The 26,751-nt window shown below is 36.8% G+C and overlaps 1 protein-coding gene across 1 annotated transcript in view; it reads left to right on the top strand.

Moving 5' to 3' along the window:
• LGSN (lengsin, lens protein with glutamine synthetase domain) overlaps positions 1-24,007 on the top strand; it is a 29,546-nt gene extending 5,539 nt beyond the window's left edge. Inside the window, exons 2-5 of the mRNA XM_025991111.2 lie at positions 9,435-9,564; positions 10,438-10,635; positions 16,895-17,061; positions 22,595-24,007. Coding sequence (XP_025846896.2) covers positions 9,435-9,564; positions 10,438-10,635; positions 16,895-17,061; positions 22,595-23,794 — 1,695 coding nt within the window. The 3' untranslated portion in view covers positions 23,795-24,007. The remainder of the gene's footprint in view (positions 1-9,434; positions 9,565-10,437; positions 10,636-16,894; positions 17,062-22,594) is intronic.
• The last annotated feature ends 2,744 nt before the right edge of the window (positions 24,008-26,751 follow it).

The raw sequence follows: 26,751 nt of genomic DNA, 5'->3' as shown, positions 1-26,751 counted from the left end.
ATTACCAAGACAATAGAAAACTGATATTTTGTAGTTTTGGTTCCTTTTTATTTCTTTTATACTGTTCCTTAATATTTAGAAAATTCTTTTGAAATATCAGCATGTTTTAATTATACTATGAGGAAACAGAAAATAAGAGTTTGTCTTAAAGGGAATAATTATAACCTTGAAAATAAGGTGTGGCTTTGAGGTTAAATACAGTGAAAAAATATTGAAGGAAAGGTAGCATTAATGGCAAAAGGAACAGAGTCATTGTGGAGCATCTTATTATCAGCAGAGCTTCTTTTTCTCTTTGCTCTTCTTGAGAAAACTAAAGGAGTCCATGTAATAAAAAGTGTTTTGATTACATCAACCAATTGAATTACCATCAGGTCCTTTTGGACATCCAAAAATATTTAATTTTGAATCATTTATGAAGGAAAGATCTGAGTTAAAATTTCCTTCTGGCCTTATATTTCAACATGGTAGGCATTGGTTGTATTCATTTATTAAAAAATATTTACTCAATTCCTATTTTATTCTAGTCAATATACTCAGCTCAATGATACATCTAAAATGCTACCTTCTAAGGGCGCTCCAATTTGTTGACTGGGTTCTTCTTATCAGTCTTTCCTGATTTCATTTTCCATTCCATCTATCTTGGATTCCATATTTCATTATTTTAGTCTTCCTTGTCAATATCTCCAACCTATTTTTTGTCATTGTCTTCCTAAGTTTGTATTCTCACAAAACCTCAATCCTGAGTTTTTCACATCTCTGAAAGAGTTTTGCTGGAGAAAAAATTATTTACCCTTGCAGATTGATGCCACTATAACTTAAAAGTCTCCAATTTCTATGGGGCACTCAACATTTTTTTCCCCGAGTTGATTTTTTTCACATTCTCTGCTATGAAAAATGGCAAACCATTTCCATTCTCTCTAAATTTTTAGTCTTCCATATTTCTACTGTCTGAGCACCTCCCACCTAGAAGAGAAAACTGGAAGTTCCATAACTGACTACCTTTCTATAGATAAAGATGAGGGTTTAAAATTAGTTTCACATTCAGATTCTGCCACTTACTGGGTGAACTTAATCATCCATTCTGTCATCTGAAAAGCACTCATTAAATGTTGACAATTTCCTCCTTCCTCTCCTCTTAATTTTCCTTTCCTCCTTAAGTTTTCCCTTCTTGCTTTCTTCTAGCATTATGTCTTCTTTTCTTCCTCTTATAGAGGAGGATATATTAAGGTTAATCCCTTCATTGCAACTCTAGTTTCCATCTTTTCTGCTTGAATTCAGGAACCTCACTTTATCCTTTTTCTTTCTCTCTTCAACATCTTTATTAACTCCTTTCTTCTTCTTTTTTTTAAGATTTTATTTATTTATTCATGAGAGACACACAGAGAGAGGCAGAGACACAGGCAGAGGGAGAAGCTCCCCACAGGGAGCCTGATGCAGGACTTGATCCCAGGACTCCAGGATCATGACCTGAGCCAAAGGCAGACGCTCAACCAGTGAGTCACCCAGGTGTCTCTATTAACATTAAGCATTTAAATGTGTGTAAGTCTGTTCTTCCTAAAAGCAACATAAGCTTTCTTAGACCTCTATGTACTTCTCCAGTGGTCATTGTCTGTCTCCTCCTTTACTTTTGAGTTATATGTCCTGACTGTCTCCACTTAGCAGTAGAGAACATTCCTGGTGTGCTTATCATGTGTAGACCCTGGATTAAGCACCTCTCATTCCTCCCCAAATCACTGCAGTCTGGCTGCTGCTCACATTCTTCTACTGAACCTGCCTTTACCAATGCCTCTAGTGACCTGGGTCACAAAATACAATGCACTGGTCTTAATACCAACCTTGTTTATCATTTCAGTAGTAGGCCTATTGGTGCTTCCTTCTTTTAAGACAGCTTTATCTCTTGCTATCAGTGAAACCACTCTGCCCCAACTTTTTCTTTCCCTTTCTCATCATTTTTTTCTCTGATTACTTTTTGGGACTCCATTCCTATATTTACTTATTAGATATTGTTGTTTCCCAGTTCTATCTTGTTCTCTTATTTTCTCAATCTCTGCTCTTTCTCTTAATGATTCTAAGCACTTTCAGGAGTTTTCTTTCCTTCCATTTTATCTTTTGGGTTCTGACCCACATGGCCAATGCTTGCTGGATGCTTTCAGATGACACAATTATCATACATTCCATGCACTCAAAACAGAACTTAGCAACTCATCTCTCAGGTCTCCTCCTCATTCTGGGTTCCCAAGTCAGAAACCTATCACCTTTGACCCTCTATCTCTTGCACTTCCTATATCAAGTCAATCTCCAAACTGCCAAATTTACTTCCCAAATATATCTGTAGTATGCTCATTTTCACCATCCTTACAACCATTACCATAGTCTGATCAATATGATCTCTATCCTAGATTGCCCAAGTGCATTTTGGGTCATAAGTGGTTCCATGTTTTATAGCTGCAGTGATTATTATCATTATTTAAAGATTTTATTTATTTATTCATGATAGAGAGAGAGAGAGGCAGAGACACAGGCAGAGGAGAAGCAGGCTCCATGCAGGGAGCCCGACGCGGGACTCGATCCCGGGTCTCCAGGATCGCGCTCTGGGCCAAAGGCAGGCGCTAAACCGCTGAGCCACCCGGGGATCCCCTGCTGCAGTGATTATTAATTCTAGAAGAACACCTAAATATATTCTTGGCACTTAAGGAACCATAATAGTTAGGCTAATCGTTGCCTTTTGGTTGTGAGTCAGAGGAATGATAAAACTGGTTTTGCATGGATGGAGATAAAGTTTGTGCATAAAAATGGCCAGCTACGGAATCTGCAGGGGTCAGTGAGACTGGCCTTTGCAGAGCCTCAGAGAATACTAATTTAAATTTTTTATGAAGGTGATGCAAAATTGTGAAAGTATCCCAAGCAGAGAAATAATAAGACCAAAACTGTGATTTAAAGAAGCACCGTTGTGGGGTGCCTCAGTGGGCCCGTCTGTTAAGTGTCTGCCTTCCGCTCAGGTCACGATTCCTGGGTCCTAGGATGGAGCCCCGAGTCTGTCTGGCTTCCTGCTCAGCGGGGGAGTCTATTTCTCCCTCTCCCTCTGCTCCTGCCTGTCTGCTCACTCACTCTCTCAAATAAATAAGTAGCATTTTTTTTGAAAATAAAGAAGTACCCTGGGTAGTACCCTGAAGGATGGGTAGAAGTGGAGAATGGAGGGAGAACCACAATGTAACTATTGTGGTAATCCAGGTGACAAAAATAGGAAATGTAAGCATTCATTTTTAAATGGTGAATTTACTGAGTAGAACTACCACAATGTATTTAACTCTTCCCACTTCATTGTGTGCTGCTTTCAAGTTTCTATCATAACAAAGGTGGCATTGGACACACATATAACTTTATATATTTTGTATTATATTCTTAGAACAAATTGCCAGAAGAAGAAATAGTGGTAAATCAGTATGGATATTTTTAGATTAGTTGACATAAGTTTGCACTGTGTTCTTTGAAGTGTCTCTTCTATAAATATTTTGAATACATTTTCCCCCCTTTTTCTTTGAAGAGCACACTTTAAAGAAACTGAAGGCACTTTCATATTCTTTTACATTTGGTAATCATTGATACTTTTTTCCCGTTATTTCTAACAGAGGTTAAAACTTGATAAGATTCTTTTTGGCTTGCTCTCCTGGTCACACACCCTTATCATTAATGAAATCAGAATGTTTAGTAGATCCATTAATGATTATGCCTCAGACTATAGCCAGTATATAAGGGTAAAACAAAGGTTTTTAAAGTATTGATATTAAAAAGGTGGCCATTAGACAAAATGAAAAGCAAATGAGTAAGTCAGTGATATTTAGAATCTAAATAACACCGGTTAATACATGGAACGGAAACTTATTAGGTCAAATTAGGGTCTAAATTTAATGGTTGGCAGGATCCCTTTAGGTGAAGCCTCTTTTAGTTAATTTGATCAAGCCACTGAGTTGAAATGCAAAGTGACAAACTTATACTAAACCATATAACAGCTTTCAAAAAGAAACAATGTGATGAGGAAAACATGAATTGTGAAAAATTCTTGTGATATGAAACATTCTTTAAGGCCAGTCCCATGTATGAGACAAAGGAGTCCTCTAATGGGATGATAGCAGAAACATTTCTGAAGTGAGAAAAGCTTCTCCGTTGGAAATGTCAAATCAAGTCAGGATCAACCTGTTGTTGTAGAATTTTGAGATTGTCTAAATTAAGCATGAATTAGATTTGCATATTTATGTTATGCTATCAAAATGAAATTGAATATCTGTGCTTATGCTTGTGGTTCTTCCAACCTGGTTTACTTCACCTCTATCTTCAGCTTAAGTGTCCTTTCTTCTTTTTAAAGCTTGGCCTAGTTTCCCTGGCTGTCTGAAGACTATTTGTAAAATAGTCTGCCTGTTTAATAATAGCGGTGCTATAGAGTCTAAGCATGAGTATATAGGTCACAGCACCCTCTCTGAGGACCCTCAGACTGCTTGACATACCCTAATCTCTCTGAGAGGTTCCTCTAGTTTATTGTTCAGAATCTAGAGCTGTTTATTTTTATTTTAAGATTTTATTTATTTATTCAGGAGAGACACACAGAGAGAGGCAGAGACATAGGCAGAGGGAGAAGCAGGCTCCATGCAGGGAGCCCCATGTGGGACTCCATCCAAGGACCCCAGGATCACGACATGAACGGAAGGCACATGCTCAACCACTGAGCCACCTAGGTGCCCCAAATCTAGAGCTCTTTAGATGAGGGATTAGTGCTTGACTCAGTGAGAGCCAGCTCCCATGAGTCAGGGGCGCATGTGGTAACCTAGAATGAGATATCTTCCCAACAGAGATCCCCAGTAATGCACAGTGTCTCTGTAATAATAATCAGGATTAACATCTGTTTAGTACTTACTATATACATCAGGCACTGCTTATCCAACATGATGGAGCAACCAGGAGATCTGTAAATTGGAACTATGTTATTGAATGCCTGACAAATGATGAAAAATTTATTTTTATTTTTTAAAAAAGATTTTATTTATTTATTTGAGAGAGAGAGAGAGAGAGAGAGAGAATGAGTGGGAGAAGGGCAGAGGGAGAGGGAAAAGTTGACTCCTCACTGAGCAGGGAGCTCAACATGGGGCTGGATTCCAGGACCCTGAGGTCATGACCTGAGCCAAAGGCAGATGCTTAATCAACTGAGCCACCCAGGCACATCTGGTGAAAAGTTTCTAAACTAGTTGGTAAACAGGTGCTGACAAGAGTCCCTTGTCTCCTCCCAAGCATCCTAACTTCTGTATCTAGCCAACTAATCCTCTTGGGCCTTTGTACATTTTCACGATCCATCCACTGAAGAGTTAAGATCTGGCCCTGTAGGGGCTCTCTAGAACCTTGCCCTAGCTTCCCAGCACCCCAGCAGTGATGCAGGGATATTCTGATGGTACTCATTAGGGATACATTAAGTGCTCGTATCTGGAGCCGATTGCCTGGGTTCAAATCTTTGCTAATTATGAGAAATGTGATTTTGAGCCAGTTAATTAGTCTTTCTTTGACTCAGTTATCCTCATAATCTAAAATGAGGATGAAAATATATTTATCTCAAGGGCTTGTTTTGAGAATAAATGAATTGATATATACAAAGCATTTAGAAGAGAGATCACATGTAGTAGATATAATAAAAGTGTTTTTTTCTTTTGTCAGCTATAGTAAGAGTTAAACGTTTTGACCATTATCCCTTAGTACCACACTAGATACCAGTGCTAGGGAAAATATACGTGGCCACTGATGCTATCATTGTGACCAGGCCCCTGTAGAACTGCTGCATATTCTGAACTGCATTCCAGTCTTTTTGAGACCTGGCTGTGTGGAAGTTGAGAAACTTTCTTTCCTTCTTTATTCCCTACTTATACTTTAATTGTTAACATTTAAAAATCATAAAATTTCACCAAAATCCAGACTTTTGGCATTTCTTAGATTGCCAACACTGGCATTCTAAAGCTGGCAACACTGGGGCCATGTTTGTCATGGCAGTGATTGACTTGAACCAAGTTAGGCTTCTTCCTGGAGAGATGTCAGCTTTGGTGGTCACTCTCCAGCCCTCTGAGTCTCTTTGTTTTCTGTCTGGTATTTGAGTTTGCTATCCCTGACCTATATCTCTTTCTTGACAACGTGGAAACCTTCAATTTCTATAACTCTTTATTGCCTGTACTAAATTGTAAGATTGTTTATGAAAGATATCATGTTTTATTTATTTTATCTCTTTGACTTTGCCTTACCATAGCAATTTGCATAGTCCTCACTGTTTGGACTGATGAAGTTTAAAGCTGGTAGTGACTTAAGGTTGTTTTAAGCCTTACACAGAGAAGAGTTATAAAAAAATATGCAAATGAAAAAAATCTATAATTGAGGAAGTTGAGTGAACAAGGTTTTACCAGTTGTATAGATAACATTATGTAATAGAAGTGAAATTTCTCCCAGTTCAACTGTCTGGGTACAGTGCTGTGGGAAACTTCTCAAATAATTCCCATTCTTCCTTGGCTGTCATATGACCTTGAACAAATCACTTAACTTCTACGGACCTATATCTGCTTTGGCAAAATGTAGGCAATAATAAATGTTCCTTTGATGTTGTTGTATTAAATTAAATTTAAAATATTGCCTGATTATGAAAATACTTATAAATTGTGAATATAATTGCTGGGTATATTTTTATTTATAGCAGTGTTTACAGAAGAAAATGACAAGGCTCCTGAAGGACTTGTAACTCAGTGGAAAAGTCAGAATTAGAATGCAAACTTCATGAATCTTGGCTAGTTGGCTTTTTTACTGATATATTATTCATATTGTAACCAAATATAATTGAAAGATTTAGGAAAACAAAAACATTCTACTGGGGTCAGGATAAGCCAAGGATCTAATAAATTTGGTTCAGCTGTTACAGCTGTGTCTATACTTTGATCATCCTTGTATATAAAAAATAATTCAAAGGACTGAACTAAATGTATTCTTAATTTGAAAAAAAATTCTTTTGAGCATCTTTATGGAGTTAGAGGCATGAATTATGACTTAGTTCTTGGGCTTTTATTGGTAAAAATCTCAGGTTAGTAATGAGGTGAATTATCTTTTTTTTTTCTTAAACTTTCCCTTTTGATCTGGTTTATATGAAAGCAGGTGAACGTTATTAAAATGAATCCTCTCTAAACTTGAATCTCTGGCATTTAGGAAGTAGAATGGCATTTTGGAAATTAGAAGACCTGTTTGTAAACTGCATCTCTCATTCACTTCTGTGGCCTCGGGCAAGTTATTTTAGGTCTCACTTTTCTCATTTGTAAAATGGAGATTCTGTTACCTTAAGGGTTATGCTGAAAAATGTGCCTGACAAAGTGCTTAGTTTTAGCACATTGTTATTCAATTGAGGTTAGAGGTTTTTTTTTTTTTTTTTTTTTTAAGATTTTATTTATTTATTCATGAGAAACACACAGAGAGAGGCAGAGACATAGGCAGAAGGAGAAGCAGGCTCCCTCCTGGGAGCCTGATGTGGGATTCGATCCCAGGACCCCAGGATCATGACCTGAGCGGAAGGCAGATGCTCAACCACTGAGCCACTCAGATGCATGAGGTTAGAGTTTGAAGCTGAAAGAAAGTCTATCTCATTTGATTCCTTTAATTTGTATGTGAGAGGATCCTTAATGGATAAAGTTAACACAAATGTTAGTTTACTCAATTTCCTTTCATATTTATATACCTGACCAAGTATTTCATTTCTAAACAAGACTTTTTTAAAGATTTATTTTATTTTACAGTAAGAAAGTGCACAAGCGAGGGGTGAGGAGGGAAGAGGTAGAGGGAGAGAATCCTACAGTCGACTCCCCACTGAGCCTAATGTGGGACTCTATTTCATGACTCAAGCCTGAAACCAGGAGTTAGAATCTTAAGTGACTGTGCCACCCAGGCACCCCTAAACAAGACTTCTTAAAGCTAGAGTCATTTATTTATAAAAACACTTACCAAAAAGTACAATTATATAATGTATATTTCTGGCAATGCAATATTGGAGATAGTGACTATGTACAATAAGGCCAGTATATCACTGTCAGAATTCTATGAGAAGTGTATTGGGAATATTTAAATAAAATAATAAGCTGCTAGAAAAAAATAAACTATATCTAGCAAGAAGTATCACATCATCCAAATATAAAATTATCTGGGGTAAAAGGAACCACAATCTTCTAAGATGTGAAATTTTAAGATGACATGAAAGATTTTATCCTATGAAATATCATTTTTAAGCATAGTAACAATAATAACAATGTATCATAATTACATATAAATACAAGTTCAATTCTTTTTACTTATTTTAGCTTTTAGAGAGTGAATTGGTATCGACAAATGTGTGCAGCTGTTCCCCAGCAACCACTCTGGACGCATATTTATAACTTGCTCCCAGATGTGGAACCTTTCAGAACCTGCTCTTCAAAAAGACAATAGCTCAAAACATTTTAGACTACAGTTATTGACTCTATCCCTGCTCCTTTCCTCTTCCTTCAAACTACAAAAAGGGTTTGCAAAAAACAAAAAACAGCAATGTCAGCTTTTTTTGTTTTCATTCTTTCTTTTTTTTCTTTTTCTTTTTTCTTTTTTTTTCCCAGTGTTAGCTTTTGTGTCCTGGGACTGCAGGGGTGATTCATTCCACTGTTAGTGCAGAGATGCAGGAGTTCTTCACCCCTCAGCCCCTGCTTCACCGCCCAGCTCCATGCTGGGAATAGTCCTCGATAGGTCTATCAAGGAATTCTGTCAAGGATGAGAACTAGATTGTAAAAGTTAGGCTATTTTTTTTAGGCTATTTTATTTTAAAATGTTTTTTTAGGTTTTCCCAAGCCATAAAACTATTTAAGTATAATATTTGTTTTACACATAAAAATAGTATTTTATGAATGCAACTGCTTCTTTTTTTCAAGTAAATATGGATACAATAAGGATGAGTGTAAGAAAAAAGAGAGAATAAAATCTAATTCTTCAGGTACTTGTGCTTCTGGCCAAAAGGTTTGAGATCCGAAAAAAGATGGAAGTCATAAAAAGAGGACTTTGAAGCTGAAATGGATTTGGTAAAATATTTTTAGGAATGGATAATATAAAATATCCCAGGGTAAAAAATAAACATAGAAATCTTCACTAGTTGGACAAGACCTTAATTTATTTAATGACACTTCTATACCATATATAAAAGGAGTGTAGAATATCCAGACTGTAAGCAAAATATTAGACTTTTAAATTTTGAATTATTCAAGAGCATATGGAAGTGACAAAATTTACCTCTTTGTAAAAATCTTTTATATTCACTTTAAAACTTAGCTATGCAATTGCCATGCTTTCTTGACATCCAAATTTAGTTGCGTGCATGATCTGTTATTTGGCCTTTTGTTTATTAATTATTACAGAATACAAGAGATGAAGGTAATGAGACTGAAGCCAGCAGGATGAGTAAATTAAGAAGAACAAGAAAGAAAGTCACAAAACAACATATTTTTTCAACTGAAGTAGGAGAAATGGATGTATCAAACTCAAAAGGTATCTTAGCTCTTATGATCTCTTAGGAATATATGATGTCAATGACAATCTCTATTTGGTTTTCTTTTTCCTAAAACGTTTTCTTTTCATCTAAGGGAGAAGCAAAAACAAGGGAATAAAATTTATTTCTACATAGGCAGTGTACAAGATACCAAATGTAAGGGTATAATGTAAATATAGAAAAATAAGCAATCGAAATATTCGGAATTTAAAGGGAACAGTACTAGGAGGTAGTGGAGGTGGGGGAGCAGGGAAAAAGAACACAACAGAAGGAACATATGCATAAGAAGGGAAACATGTGTCTGCTCTGGCACTTGAGTGCAAGGATCATTACTAAGGACTTGGGAGACCACAATAAAGATGTGGAACAAGTTTTCTTATCACATGCTAGAATTCCATCTTGACTCAGTAGATCTGAAACAGTGCTGAAACTATGAATTAATTGAACAAGAGACCCAATCCAAGAACAGTGGTGTTCCAAGGCCGGGGCAGTAGGAATGGCCAATGTATGGTAACAGTAAAAAGCAATCAGAGCTTTTGTCGATATTACTATCGTTTTTAAACTTTCGACAGACAACATACCCCCTTCTGGTCCACAACTAGGGCAGACCATTGCCCTTCATTTGGTATGTCATTGCCTAGAAATATATATATATATATATATATATGAAATATATATATGAAATATATATATGAAACATATATATATGAATATATATATGAAACATATATATATGAATATATATATGAATATATATATGAAATATATATATATGAAATATATTCTTTTCTTAAAGATTCCTCTCCATATCATGTTAAAATACAGTTGAAAACAAAGGCAATGTGTTTTAACATTTTTCTTTATTATTAAAGAAAGGATCAGAAGCCAAATGGTGTGCCACAAGTTGGGGAATATGAGCAAATCAGTTGTGGGACCTGGCTCTGCAGACTCTCATCTGCCACAAGATGACAAGGACTCTGAGAATCAGACGACAGTGATAAAACCATCACCCCTCAAAACATCAGCCAGTGCTCCTTGTAGTGAATTTAACACAAACTCCAACCATGCTGGTAAGGACTCAGAAACAAACTGACATATGATTCTAGCCACTAATCCCAAATTTGTATTTGATTTACAGATAATGAGGCATTGATTGAGGAATGCCAGTCTGGGAGTCAGAAGAATTTTTATAACTATCATTTATAAAAGACTTTATAGTTTTCTCTAACCACTAGGCTGCTCATTTAGAAAATGGAAGGGCTGCAATGAATGATCTTTCTAGCCTTTTCTAAAAGTGAAATTTTGTTGTTTTAAGTTTCTGGCTTATCGATAGTGATACAACTATTTTGGCCTATCAGTGCATTGGTTAAAAATCTCTGGGACTGAGTTAAGCGGAAACTAGTTAAAATGAGGTATTTATTTCACAAGGGAATCCATGATGAAAGGATTGAACAAAGAAGGTTTGGAAAGGCAGAAATACACAGTATGTGAAGTTAGGACAGGGTCCATGAGGCTACCCCTCACTACTAGGATCAATTGGAAGTTAGGGAATTCCCTAAGACTAACCCTAGTTTTGCTATAAGGACTCACAGAACTCACTGAAAATTATTACTCAAGGTTATAGTTTATTACAGTCAACAAATACAGATTAAAATCAGCCAAGGGAAGAGGTCCAGTGGGGAAAATACAGGAAAGTTTTAAGCATGGAGATTCTATTTGTTTCTCCCAGTGGAGTCATGGACAGCACCACTCTTTTGGCAATGATATGTAACAATATGCATGGAGTATTGACAAGCAAGGAATCTCACCTCAGTCTTGGTGTCCAGTTTTTTGTTTTTTGTTTTGTTTGTTTTTTGTTTTGTTTTTGTTTTTTCTTTTCTTTCTTTTTTTTTTTTTTTGAGGCTCTACAGTGGGGCTTCATGGGGCTGACCATAGTTTCCAGCTTCTCTGGAAATCAAGCTGATACCATATGACTCAAAGCTTCTAGGATAAATGACATTATTGGATTTTCTACTGTGGCCCAGAAGCCCCAGGTAAACAAAGACACTCTTGTCAGGCAGGAAACTCCAGACTATCATTCAGGAGCAAAGGGTAAAGAGGTCTTTTTTGGCAAGGTTAAATTCCTTATTATACACAGGGACTAAGGAGGAACTAGAGCCTGGGAAGTGAACACTGTCCGAATTCCATATGTATTTGCTTTCTATTGCCAGCATACGAATCACCACAAATTTAGTAACTTAAGAGAACACAATTCATTACCTTGTAGTTCTATATGCCAGAAGTCTGGGTTGATTCAGCTAGTTTCTCTGTTTCAGATTTTGCAAGATTGAAGTCAAGGGGTTGGATCTGGATTCTTATCGAGAGACTCTAGGGAGTTTGTTCAGATTATTAGGAGAATCCAGTTCCTTGGGGGTGTTGGACTGAGTATAGATTCCTTGCTGGCTGTCCTCTGGGGTGGCACTTAGCTCTTGGAAGCCTCTCTCTGGTCCTGTGTCTTAGGACCAAGATGATCCCTCAAATACCTATGTTTGGAACCTCTCAAAATTTTCCTTCTTCCATACCTCTTTTCTGCTTACAGCTGGAGAAAGTTCTCTGCTTTTAAGAACCCAGGACAATCTAAGACAATACCCCTATTTTGAGGTTTATGTCCTTAATTGCATTTGCAAAGTCCCTTTTGGCCTGCATTTTAACATATTCTGCAGGTTTCAGGGCTTAAGATGTGAACATCTTTGTGGGGCAGTTCTGCCTACCACGACATTTCCACTATTAACACAAATGGCACAAGGGCCAGGTAAATAATACAAGTGAGTGAGGTGAGCTGGCATAAGGAAACGGTCAGTAATGCTGGCTGTGAGAAACTACAGCAGACGTTGACAAATGGCGGCCCACAGGCCAAATTCAGCCTGCTGGCCATTATTTGTAAAAGTTTGTGTATTGTCTATGACTGCTTTTGTGTTACAATGGCACAGTTGCAAAGTTGCAACAGATACCATATGGCTTACAGAGCTGCAAATATTTACTATCTGGCCCTTTATAGAAAACATTTGCCAATCCATGAATTAGAGGATACACGCCCCATCTCAGGCCACCTCAGAGCACTAGCCAGTGGTTGCTATGGAGAAATAACCACCCAGTGTTACCAAATTTAATTTCTTCAAGAGAAGCTTGAACTCAAGATTTTTGTATGAAATTGTCAGATATTTAAGTGTTGACTATTCTAAAAGTTTCCAAACAGTGGGACCACTATTAAGAAAACATCTGCTGGCCACATTGGCTCTTCCAGTTTGTGACCCTTGTTTTATATAGTCTCCGCCATAACACTGAGATGAAATTGACCATTTCTTAGTCTTCAATCAAAAAAAATACGAAGAAGAAACTTGTGTCACAAACTCTCTGTACCAACCGACTGTGACTATGAGGATGGGCATCATTATTCACTTAACTTGGTTAATTCAGAAGCTCCCTCTTTGGCCCCAGGCTAGATTGTTTCTTAATAGACCCAAAGCACCAAAAAGTTTATAGCTTTAAACAAACCACTAATACAGAATTTAAAGATGAATATGAAAATCTACTCCTCAATAAGTGTTAGAAATTTTAACATGGTGTTTTCTTTTCTGTGATACTTCGCTGATGTTTTATTTTTATTTATTTATTTTTTAAAAAAGATTTTATTTATTTATCCATGAGAAACACACAGAGAGAGAGGCAGAGACATAGGCAGAGGGAAAGCAGGCTCTAAGTGGGGAGCCTGTTGTGGGACCCAATCCCAGGATTCCAGGATCATGCCCTGAACCAAAGTCAGACGCTCAACCGCTGAGCCACCCAGGCATCCCATTTCTGACATTTTAAAAAATATATTTTTTTCAAAGAAGAGCTCCTCCTCTCCAGTTTTTTACTGTTTTTGCTTTTTGTTCCTGCTTTTACTTGGTTATTCTGCTATCTGGGCTAACACGCTGTGATAGGAGGTGGGGTCACATTTGCTCTAAGAGGGTGTCTCTCAAAGCAGCCATGTGGATGAAGGAGAGCAGGTCCTGGGAAAGTAGTATGGCATATCATCCCGGGCATTCCATAAGCTAAATAAATGTGTTGCAGAGTATTTACTTCTGAATGCACTTTCTCCTTTATGGATTGATATTTCTGAATGCTCAAATGCCTATTCAAACTGCCTTTATAAGCGATCACAGCTTGTTTGCTATAACTGAAATATGTCCTCATCATCACTGAACACAGGCAACATTTCTCCAAGGTCTTCTAGTTGCTATAGAGCTTTGAGGTATTATTTTAATTTTTTTTAGTGTCCCCCCCCCCCAACACTTACAGCAGGAAAACTTCCTCTATTAAAGCAGATTGATTTAATTTATTAGTCTTCTGAGGGGATGGGAAAGGAGAACACCTCCCAGGAACTATACTGTAAGAAAAACAAATGAGTCCCCAAACTAGCAATTATCTGCCTGCTATTCATCATGTGCATCTGGGAGGGTCTGACCAAAAGGTTTAATTGTAACTAACAAGTATGATTTATTTGAAGAAAAGAAATTCAGACAATGATTCAGTAAGATTGGTTGATTCCTTGTAAATGAAATTAGATTGGATAGAGTTCTCATATTTGGTGAAAGAATTAAACTTTCAAATGAATAAAATGATACTTAAGATACTTACCAAAATACATGATGACAATTTTCTATTTGTTAATTAGACAAGGTCAAATCACCCAGGCTGTATTAATTAGTTAATTTACTCACAAACCCCTTGTTAAAGGACTAGTCATTGAGCATCTATGATACTTTTATATTGCTGCAGGCACTGATAGCAGCAGGTGAAGCTGAGCCCCTATTCTCCTAGAACTGACCTGCAGGGGGAAAGGACAGAAAGTAAACATGTGATTACACAATATGGTGGGTGGTGATAAGGACTCTGAAGAAAATGGAAATGGGATGATATATTATGGGTTGAATTATGTTTCCCCCCATTCATAGGTGGTTGGAGTCCTATCCCACCACACCTCACATCGTGACTGTATTTGGAGATAGGGTTTAAAAGAAGTAATTAATGTTAAATGAAGTCTATGGGGGGGGGGGGGGCTCTAATCCAACATGACGGGTTTTCATACGAAGAGAAGATTAGAACACCCACAACCAGAGGGAAGATCATGTGACGAAGATAGCCATTTACAAGCCAGTGAGAGAGGCTCTCAGAAGAGACCAATAAGGTTGACACTTTGACCTTAGACTTCTGCCCTCTGGAACTGTAAGAACATAACGTTTCTGTTTTAGCCACCTGGTCTGTGGTATTTATTAGGGCAGCCCTGGCAAACAAATACAATAAGTATATTGTCCAGCCCTAGATATATGTCCAATATAAATAGTATATGGTAACCAAACACCCTGTCTTGAGTGGATGCATATTTATTTTACAAACTTTAGAAGATATAGATAAGACAAAGAATTAATAAGATTGGCTGTGATCATATTACTGGTGAGCCAATAAAATGACTTTACTCCTTTAATAGGAGATGCCTACTGATTTTTTTATGTTGTTAAAATATTTATAGCTTATATATTAGTCCTTATTATTTTTAGAATACTGCTTTTCTGAAATTTTCCATATTTTCAGGTGCCTGTAAATTTCATTTTTTCAGTGAGGAGAATTGTTCAACTTGGGCAAAACACCCAATACTTCAGGATAGGTTGGGAAGACAGCAACTGCTAATTTAGCATGAAACATTGTAATTGCTACAGCTTAATTGTTTGTGTTAAATGGGAGGTAGTTATAAAGCCTCAGGAGTCTCAGAGTAGCCAAATGTATCAGTGACAGGACATTATCTCTAATATATTTGTATAGGTGGCAACTAGTAATTTGTTTTCCTCATGCTTCATGTACTTAAAATCTACTTAATCTGTGTTTTTTAACCTGTCAATCTTTATGCTTATTTCTAAAGCCAATTATATCTCAAAAAGGGATATTCAGGTATCATTTTAAAATTATAGCTGCTCGTCATCAGTGATGTGACAGATTGATGGGAATTCAGATTCAGACATGATCATGGTACTATGATCCCTAGTAAGGGTTAGAGTAATTGTGTTCACTTTATGTGTTTAAGAAGCACTTATATGGTGCTTAATGTCTGCCAGGAACTGTTAAATGACTTGCTTAATTGTCACAACAAACCTATGAAGTGGATAATATTGTATCAATGAGAAAGCCCAGGCTCAGAGAAGTAAGAAAGCATCTAGGGCACAAGCAGGATTCTGAGGGAGGCAGATGACTTCAGTGTTTGTGTTGAATCTCTACCGTCTGCTACTTCTCCGAAAGTTTGGACGGTAGCTAACATTTGTGACGTGTACTATGTGCCTGACCCTTTTATATGTTTTAGATACATTCATTCATTTTATGGTGATGAGTCACCCACTGGGAGTTAAGAGGTCTGGTTTGTAGCTTCAGTTTTGGCAACGAACTGAAAATAATTTGGACTATGTCACTGTACCTAACTCTCTGGGACTCAAGCTAGCAAGTCAGTTGGATTAGGTAATTTATTGCCAAACTCTCTTCTAGCTCTGAAGTTTTAGAATTTGTAGTGTATCTTTATATATATATATATATATATATATATATATATATATATACACACACACACACACACACACATACATATACATACATATGTATATATATATATATTTAGATTTCTGTTTTTAATATTGAGTAATCAGTCTAGATTTTCCATTTCTTACACTCTTACCCTTGAAAAATAATTTTGTTTGCTCATTTATACTGATTTTAAAGTTTAAATTTGACAGAGGCATGTAGATGTCTTAGATTCAGCTGCTATCATAAAGCCCTTTTGGCAAACAAAACAAAAAAATGCAGATCTGCAGAAAATAAACAAAAACCAAACAATGTTGCCCTTAAACATACAAGAACTTTTAATTTAGGTATTACCAGTTAGTTCAAGAAGCTCAGTTTTTTCAATGATCTGCATGCAGACTTGTATGGTGCCCAAGCTGTCCAGTTATGCAAATGTATCCTAACTTCCATAAGCAAAGGCATTTTCAGTTAAGTACTTACATATGATATTGCTCTATGCTTATGCAAGTAACGTAACTATCACTTAGCCCCAAGTGCCAAACAATCTCTTAGGCTGTTTAGAGATCATGTTCTTGGGATTATGGTAAACGCAGAGTTTGAAAGGTAAAATCTCCAACTGTAAGTCAATGACATGAGTATGTGATGATTTTGTCGACAATCATGATGATTAGACTACTCTGTGGCCTCCTTTTGCTTTTCAATTCATCATGACCTAATGTCTTAGGGCCATCTTCTATTCTACAGATGACACCTGGGAGGACACTCAAATTCCGACCACACCTCACCTCTCCTCTAGAATGAAGCACATTAAACAAGAGATGGCCAAGAATCACCTTCAATTTGTGAGATTTGAAGCCACAGACCTTCATGGTGTGTCCAGATCGAAGAGTATCCCTGCACACTTTTTCCAAGTGAGTTTTACAGATAGAGTTATGATTGAATGTAATTTCATAACTGTAAGCAAGCAAATGGTCCTTACTACTCTATCTTATTTTCTTGTAACCTATACAGTAACTAAAGGTGAAAACCAATAATTTATTTTGTTTCTCCCTTGTCCCTCTCCAAACACATCATTGCTCCCTAAGGAGCTGAACATACACTTTCAGGGCTCAAACAGCAATTCCTTTACCCAATAGAAATACAAAACTAATTAAGACTGGTAATTTTAGTCTTTCTGCCTTGAATAATTTGCCTCCATAGAATTATCTTCTCTCTCTTACTGCAATTATGGAGATTATATTTTGTTTGACATGAGAAAATTGCAACAGAAGACCCAAGAGCAAATATAAAATGAGAAAAAAAAGATTAAAATTTGCTAGGTAGAAAGCATATCCCTTTCAGCTTCTAATTCTGATAAAAAAATACACTATTTTTTTTTGGATGACTTAATAAATACTATTAAGTTCTTGAAAATAGTGATACCAAGAAATGTTGTCTTTTGAATATGTTTTGAGACTTTCTGAGATTTTTTTTCAGTTTATGTCATGTATTTATTTTATCGACTGATTTGTTGCGTCACTGAAACATTTCTTAGAGGGAAGGGACATCAGTAAGTATTATATAGGAAAATATAAAAGTTAAACAACCTCCAAATTTATTTTAATTGTAATTTTCTCATTTGTATTATGTTGGGAAACATTGAGCATCATCAAAAACACTTTTTGAGATAATTCCAACAGTTTCAAATTTGTTTCCTAAAAATGCTCAACCTCACTCATCATCAGTGAAATGCAAATCAAAATCACAATGAGATATTATTACCTCACACCAGTCAGAATGGCTGGTATCAAAAAGACAAGAAATAATAAGTGTTGGCAAGGATGTGGAGAAAAGGGAATGCTTGTGCACTGCTGATGGGAATGTAAGTTAGTGTAAGCACTGTGGAAAATCACAGTATGGAGGTTACTCAAAAAATTAAAAGTAGAAATACCAAACCATCTGGTAATTCCATTACTGGGTATTTATCCTCCAAAACTGAAAAAGATCCATGTACCCCTATGTTTATTGCAGCCTTATTTACAATAGCAAAGATATAGAAGCAGCTCAAGTGTCCATTGATAAATGAATGAAGAAGATGTAGTATACATATATAATGGACTATTTCTCAGCCATAAAGTGATGAGACCTTACCATTTGTGACAGCATGGATGGAATCAGGGGGTGTCAGGTTAAGTGAAATAAGTCTGAAAGAAAAAAGACAAGTATTATATGATTTCACTTACATGTGGAATCTAAAAAAATAAAACAAATGAACAAACTGAAACAGAGTCATTAATGTGGAAAACAAACTGATAGTTTCCCAAGGGTAGAGGATGGGTGAAATAGGTGAGGGCAATGAAGAGGTACAAAACTTTCAGTTATAAATAAGTCATGGGGATGAAAAGTACAACACAGGGAATATAGCCAACACTATTGAAATAACGTTGCATGGTGACTGCACTTCTCTTGGTGAGCACAGAATAATGTATACAATTGTCAAATCACTATGTTGTACACATGAAACTGATATAACATTGTATGTCAACTATACTTAACAACAACAATAATAAAAAAGAAACAAAAATCCCCATATTTGTCTTTTAAGAAATCCTTTAGACCTGCCTGCAAACATTATTTTCTCTTCATTCAGGGAAGAATACATGCTGGCTAATTTTGATAAGAAAATGTGAAATTTACTGTGAACTGGCTGAGAATCTAATTTATATGAATTTCTTTCAATCAATAAGAAAACACAACTGGCACTTCAGGCACTTGCCAGAGACCTCAATATAAAATTGTTTGCTATTCAGTTTTTGTCAAATCCTAATCTTCTATTCCACTAATGGCATCTCAAAGCTACATATTTGGAGTATTATTCTAGTTCCTCAAAGAAACTCTTATGAAAATATAATTTAATGTGCTCCCTCTACTTGCTGGGGATTGATATAATTGACATAGAAAGAAAATGTTTGCTTTTCTTTTTTTTAAATACTATTGAAAATACTTTTCATTATCTTGTTCAGTGTCCAATATATTAGAATCATTTTTTTTCCTGGAGTTTATGAGGGGGAAAAAGTTTGTCTATACTCAGAATTTTAATATATCTTGTCATACTTCCTCTCAATTGCTGCATTTATTTTTAGCCTTAGGTTGCTAATACAAGCTCACTTTCTCATTTCATTACCCAGTCATTATTTTATTCTTATTTAATGATCATATGGTATCTATTTTTTAACAAAATATTTTAAATTCATTTTGGAACTTGTGAAGTATAGGTAATAGTGAATACTGACATCACAAGTATTTGTAATTTAAAATTAAATAATTCATTTTGGAAAATGTATTGCAAATGGACATAAAAAATAAGTTCAGCCGTGCAAAACAATATAAACAACATGTGTTTGTTTATAAACACAATTCTGTATGGGGAACTCATTAAATAAAGAGTGGAGTCCATGATTTAAATTTGCCTATAACTTAGCGAAAAGTAATTTCCATCTTCCTAAAGTAATTTTTAAACCTCTTTCTATTTGTGGAAAACAAAATGTCAATTTAAAAATTATTGTTAGACCCTTAAAGGGAATATAAGAGAATATAATCCATCTTCTTCATTTGTAGATGAGTGAAGTGAGGCCCAGAAAAGTTAAGGAAAGCTTTCTTAAAATTATACACATAATTAGAGACAGAGCTGAGATGTTCACCTGTGATTCTTCACTTCCAGTTCCTATTCTCCTCCTCTCCCTCCTTTTCCTCCTCTCCCTTTCTCTCTTCTTTATTTTCTCTTTCTTACTGTACCTACAGTCTCCAGCTCAGCTTTTTAAAAAATATTTTATTTTTCAATAATCTCCACAGCCAACATGGGGCTCAAACCCACAACCCTACATCAAGAGTTGCATGCTCCACTGACTCAGCCAGCCAGGTGCCCCCAGCTCAGCTTTTTTTTTTTTTTCAGATCAGCTTTTATATTTCTTTTTATTCTTTATTTGTGCTAAGTATCCTTTCTAATTAAAAAAAAAAAAAACAAGATTGATTTCTTCTTAAAACAAGCCACCTACTAAGAATAGAGGAAAAGACTGCTGGGTAATTGGAAAAAGCCAAATTGGGAAACTCTGATGGTATCTACTTTTCAAAGAAAATTTATCAGGTGCCTGGCACTGTGCTAAGTCCCTTACAAACATTAGCTGATTAAAACTTACTACCAACTTATATTGTCTCTGTTGCATCAAAAGACTAATTTCTATTTAAATTATATACAGATAATGTGGATTCTTTCTATCTGTGATCTAATCAAAACATGATATATTAGAATAGAATTTATAACTAATTGTTTGGTGGCTTTCACTGTGGTCCAAATTTCAGTTATCATACAGATTTGAGCTATTTTACATGAGTTTTTATTGAATCCCTGGTGAGCAACATTGAAATGTAAAGTTGTCCTAGTGCTTTGTACTTAGAAACACATTTTAAGGTAACTTAATTTGTTGTCATGAGCAAGACATGTTTATATATATTTCCCACTACTAATAAAGAGTGGTTTGAATTCAGAATGTCCAAAAAAAGAATAAAGGAAATTACAATGTTAAAAAAGAGTGCTTAGAAAAACACATATTAAATAGTTTGAAGAATAAAGTGTGACTTTTTCCTATTCTTTATTTTTATTTTTTTTTCTCTTTTTCTTATTCTTTAAATATGTGAAAGCATAGGGGAAGGAAATGGTAACAACTGTTCCCTATTGTTCACACCCAGGTGAATACAAACATAGATTTCAATTGTAGGAACTTTTGGAAGTCTCATGAATAAAATACATTACCCTCCATTTTAGGAATATATAGAACTAACATACAGATTTTCAAACTAAAAAACTGAAAAGTAGGGAAATAACATTACTTCTTGCAGTAGAAATTCAAATTAAAAGATTTCATACTAAAGTTGTCTAGAATTCTATAATGCTTGTGTGTGTGTGTATGTATGTGTACAGGTCCCTGATGGAATTGAAAAAATTAAGCAGGCACTGAATAGTGCTTGACTTTCTCAGCTTTATTACTGGCAAAAGCAGAATTATATCAGTCAAGTTAAATGGTGGAAAGTAAAAGAGGTCATGGGTTACAGTCAAAGGCAGAAGAGTGACCAGTAGGTTATCTCTGTTAGTAACAGCTCCTCTTTGGTAGCCATACTCTTTGAGTTGGAGGTAAAACAATTTGGCTTGCAGACTGTTAGTGTGTTTTACAATATACATTGACATTATGGGAACCAAATTTTATAGTTAGCTTCTTCGCTACCATTAATATAACCTTTAACACATGAAGCCTTGTTATATTGTTATGACACAATTTCTAGAAATTGTTTCACGTGTCTGCTCAACTTTATAACCTCATCATATCCCTGTTGTCTGGTACATAGCAAAAGTTAAATAAATGACCAAATCCACTAACCCCAAGAGGTATATGGCTAGAAAGTGCCTTAGCAAGCATCGAGTCTAACACTTGTTTCACAGACATGGAAGCTGACATAGTCCAGTGATTTGCTTAACTTCCAGCAAGTAATTAGTGAAAGAGCTAGGGCTAGAAGTCAGATTTGGTGACACCCAGTTCATGTTGACTTGAAGGCTACAACGTTTTGGATCTATAGCTTTGAGGATATAGGTGCACACTCACAGGCAGTTTCTGGGACCTTGAGGTTGTGATGTATTCATTCTTACTGAGTTGTAAAAGTGAATGAAGAGAGGAGTGCAGCTTTCAGCAGATCTGGCTCCTCTGGTGTTAGGTTGACTGTCGTGTGTGTTCTAGGACTAACCACAATCAAGTCTCTGGGAAGGACTGAGGACTCTCAGTTAACTTTAGGGATTACAATAGAATAAGCCAAAATAAAACCTTCTCTAAAGTATTAGCAACTATGCCATAAAATAAAAAGTGTTTTAAAAAAGACTAGGTAATAATCATTTCAAATAATTTCACAAGGCTTTACCTATGTCATTTGCTATAAAGACATTTTCTTTATCTTTGTACCTTCTATTTATGACGCTATTTTCAGATCTCAAAGCATGTAAAGACTTGAAGGCTAAAATATTAAGAACTGTTTATAAAAGTAACCTGGGGGTTTATTTTAAAATATTTTAAATTTGGGGGCCCCTGGGTGGCTCAGTCAGTCAGGTGGCCAACTCTTGATTTCAGCTCTGGTCATGATCTCAGAGTCCTGGGATGAAGCCTGTATCCGGGCTCTGCATTCAGCAGGGATTTGGCTTGAGGATTCTATCTCTCCCTCTCTTCTCTGCCTCTCCTTCCCACTATTTCTCTCTCAAATAATTAAATATATCTTTAAAAAATAAAATACTTAAAATTTATTTGATATTAAGCTAGTGTTAACCAACGGATGTTAAACACATTTTTCCTCATTAGCAATGCCCCCCCCCCCTTTGTTTGTTTTCAAGTTTCAAAATCTGATTGCTCTGTCTTTTCATTTCTTTAGGAAAAAGTGATCCATGGTGTTTGCATGCCCCGAGGTTATCTTGAACTGATACCAAATCCTAAGGATGATGAAGTGGATCACATAAGAGCAACATGTTTTAATAGTGACATAGTCCTAATGCCAGAGCTCTCAACCTTTAGAGTCTTGCCATGGGCTGAGAGAACTGCAAGAGTGATATGTGACACATTCACTGTGACTGGCGAGCCTCTTTTGACTTCCCCAAGGTACATCGCAAAGAGGCAGCTGAGCCAGCTGCAGGACTCTGGCTTTTCCCTGCTCTCTGCCTTCATCTATGATTTTTGCATTTTTGCTGTGCCTGAAATTATCAATTCAAAGACCATATCTTTTCCTGCCTCCACATTGCTAAATAATCATGACCAGCCTTTCATCCAGGAACTCGTTGATGGTTTGTATCATACTGGAGCCAATGTCGAGAGTTTTTCCTCCTCTACCAGGCCTGGTCAGATGGAAATCTGTTTTTTGCCCGAATTTGGCATCAGTTCAGCTGATAACGCATTTACCCTCAGAACAGGTGTCAAAGAAGTGGCAAGGAAATATAATTACATCGCTAGCTTTTTCATCGAGACTGGATTTTGCAATTCAGGAATTTTGTCTCATAGTCTCTGGGATGTCGATGGGAAGAAAAATATGTTCTGCAGCAATTCTGGAATTGAAGAGCTCACGATCACTGGGAAAAAATGGTTGGCAGGACTCTTGAAGCACTCGGCTGCTCTCAGCTGCCTGATGGCTCCTGCTGTCAGCTGCCGAAAGCGTTACTCCAAGGAGAGTAAAGACCTCAAGGAGAGCGTGCCTACAACATGGGGATACAATGACAACAGCTGTGCTTTTAATATCAAGTGTCATGGTGAGAAAGGCACCCGGATAGAAAATAAACTGGGCTCAGCCACTGCAAATCCTTACCTGGTGCTGGCGGCGACTGTCGCTGCGGGCTTGGATGGACTTCAAAGCAGCGATGGTGTCCTGGCCAGTCCAGATGACAGCACGGACTTCTATCCGTCAAAATCTTCCGAGATCCCCTTGAAACTGGAAGACGCTCTTGTGGCGCTGGAGGAAGATCAATGTTTGAGACAGGCTCTGGGGGAAACGTTTATTCGCTATTTTGTTGCCATGAAAAAATATGATTTGGAAAATGAAGAAACAGATGCCGAGAGAAATAAATTCTTAGAGTATTTTATTTAGGATAGAACCCTTAACTATTCTTTTGGAGATGTGACTTTTACTTAAGTAGCTGATCTCCCAGGAAGAAAAGATTGGATTTTTATCATCAACAACAAAAAGACTACATATGCTTTCGCTCTTCTTCGTCTCGGTGGAATACTTGACAGATGACATGGGACTGCCGAGAGGATTCTGATAGTAGAAACAAACAATAAAGTTGTGGTGCAGCTGTAATATGCAAATTTCCCAGGTCTCGTTAGTCAGTCATCATTTCCTCTGTGTATGTTGACCTAGATTGAAACCTTCAGTTATTTCAGACAACAGATACCTTCACACAGTAAAAAAAGTCTTAAGAATTACATAGCAAAATTTAAACGACCGAAAAAAAAAAAAAAAAGGAGAATTTCAATCATGCACATACATTGTGACTGCCAGGGAGAAAAAAAATGCTAACTAATGCAATCTCACTAATCTCAACATATATAGGATGGATGCTCTATTCCCTGCCCTTCCCCCATCCTTCTGAAATTACCCTTCCTGTCAGCTAAACTGCAGATCATGTGGGTTAGGGTAACACTCTAGGGAATAGAGCCCACAAAAGATGGAGTAACAAGGTGGAAGCTCTGCTTTGTGGAGCAAATTTTGCAAACATCATTGTGATCTTTCTAAATAATTGTAAAAAGTTATCAAAAGTAAGTCATGATGGCAAGTTAGCAGATAGTTTCATCCCTTCTTTTTACCCTTCATTACTAGCTCCTGAAAGGCCTAGAAAGTTCAAGGCTATACTGTCCACAAGAAACAAATTCATAAGAAGTAAAATTTGATGGGGAGCAATGAGGTTAAATATTTGAAAGTCATGAAAATTTTTCTTTAAACAATATCTCATATAGAACCCAGATATAAAACACAGGTGGAATGGGTATGTGTGTGGGGGTGGGTGGGCTCTTTGGGGATGGATGGGCTCTTTCTTCATGCTTTGTTCTGTTCTTTGAAGCTAAGATTTCAAAGACACCTGTAGTGCTTTGTGAAGTGTGAGAAGAACTGCCTATAGAACCAGGGCTATGCTTGTGGCTTAAATTTGTATTTAAATGACTGGTTCTGCTGCCCACAGAGGTTGATATGTCCGAGAGAATACTAAATGTTCCAGACCTTCATTTGAATGAGATAATATTGGAACTATCACTAAAGTTTAGCTTCTTTGGGGAAAAATCTAAAATCCACTGACTAGAAAATGAAAACCCTATTCTCCTGCTTAGAATCAAACAAGAGATTTTATTGTTCAATTAAACCTGACAGAGGTCTTGATTTAGATAGCAAACACAAAAGCAGAGGATTACACTTGGCTCAGATCCTCCTATTCAAATTCATAGTACCCAGTAGCTTAAATAGTAAAAGTCATCTGTCCTTTACTAATCATTCCCCTCTTTTCTCCTTTGAGCAGAGATGTGTTTGAATACATAAGAATAATGTTCTTGGTGTATTAAAAGGTAGAGGAAAAGACAACGCAGGGCAGGTGGGGAAGGAAAGGAATCTGCCTTGAAACGTCTGAGAATGAAATCCCACACATTATGCCATGGGAAGGGTAGTAGGGAGGAACGAACCCCATGGCAGCTCACTAGTTATTTACTATATCCATTCTCCGTCTGTTCTCAGGAATAGTACCTAAATGTGTCAGTTGGGAACACACTATGGAAAATAAAAATCACATTTCTGAGTTCCCACTGTGGCTGAATGTGGTTGTGTTATTAGATTCAGGCCAAAGAGATGGAAGTAGAAGTGTTGTATGGAAGCTCTGGGAAAATTCTTTAAAGGACAGATACTCTATTTCTTGCCATTTCTCTGTCCTGCCTTTGCCCTTCCTGTTGGCTAACCTGCAGGTATTGTGGCTACAGTAATGCTCTTGGGAATGGAGTCCACACATTATGGAGTAACAAGGTGGAAGCTCTGCTTTGTGTAGCTGAGCTCTGTTTGCCTACATTCAGATTTTTACCTGGAAGAGAGAGAAACTATCTCCTTTAAGGCACACTGATTTGGAGTCTTTGTTATTGTAACAAAACTTACTTTCCTTCCTATTTGTGAGTGTGACTGTGTGTGTATGTGTACATGAGTGTTTGTGTCTGGGTGAATGTGTATGTATGTGCGTGGGGAAAACATTTGAGGAGTTTGGGGATAAAAGAATAAAGATATAAGAAACAGTGAAAGACCACTTCCTCAATCTTCCTCTCCCTCTTTTTTTCTTTTTGAGAGGGACAAAGAGAGAGAGCAAGTATGCACTAAGGAACAGGAGGGAGGGACAGAGGGAGAGGGGGGAGAGAATCTTAAGCAGCCTCCTGCTGACAGTGGAGCTGATCATGAGGTTCAATCCCAGGATCTTGAGATCGTGACCTGAGCCAAAATCAAGAGGCAGTCACTTAATTGACTGAGCCACCCAGGTGCCCCTCAATCTTTCCACTTTTTGAGAAGAGAATCTAAATTAGAGGGATACACACAAAACAAAACAAAAAACAAACAAAAACAAACCCTGTGCTAACTCCCACCCTAAAAGAGCTGTATAAACACCCCTGTGGGAAAACAAAACAAAACAAAACAAAACACCCTTGTGGGGCCTTCATGAAGCATAGCTAGTGCTTTGGCTTGGCTTTTCCACAACAGATAAAAGATGTCATAAAAATTCTGCTAATCAAGTTGTTTGTAGCCTCCTCCTCTTACATTATATTAGCATAACTTAAAAAAACACAATATTCAGGATGGCAGTGTGAGGGAATTATGTAACTAGCAATAATACCTTCAGTGTTAATTGTACCACAATGAGTTGACAAAAAATATTCAGCAGTGTGTTACCAATCAATAAGTTGATGCGACAATCTTTACAGAGACTTCCCTTAGGTGTGTGCTGATGTATATTTTTGTCCTGTGAGGTAAACCCAAAGTAAACATGGGCCAGGAGTAAAGCTTAGGGCTAAAGAAGAATTGGGTAG

Source organism: Vulpes vulpes, chromosome 1 (assembly GCF_048418805.1).
Source record: "Vulpes vulpes isolate BD-2025 chromosome 1, VulVul3, whole genome shotgun sequence".
Lineage (NCBI taxonomy): Eukaryota > Metazoa > Chordata > Mammalia > Carnivora > Canidae > Vulpes > Vulpes vulpes.
This window is presented reverse-complemented; position numbering and strand designations above follow the sequence as displayed.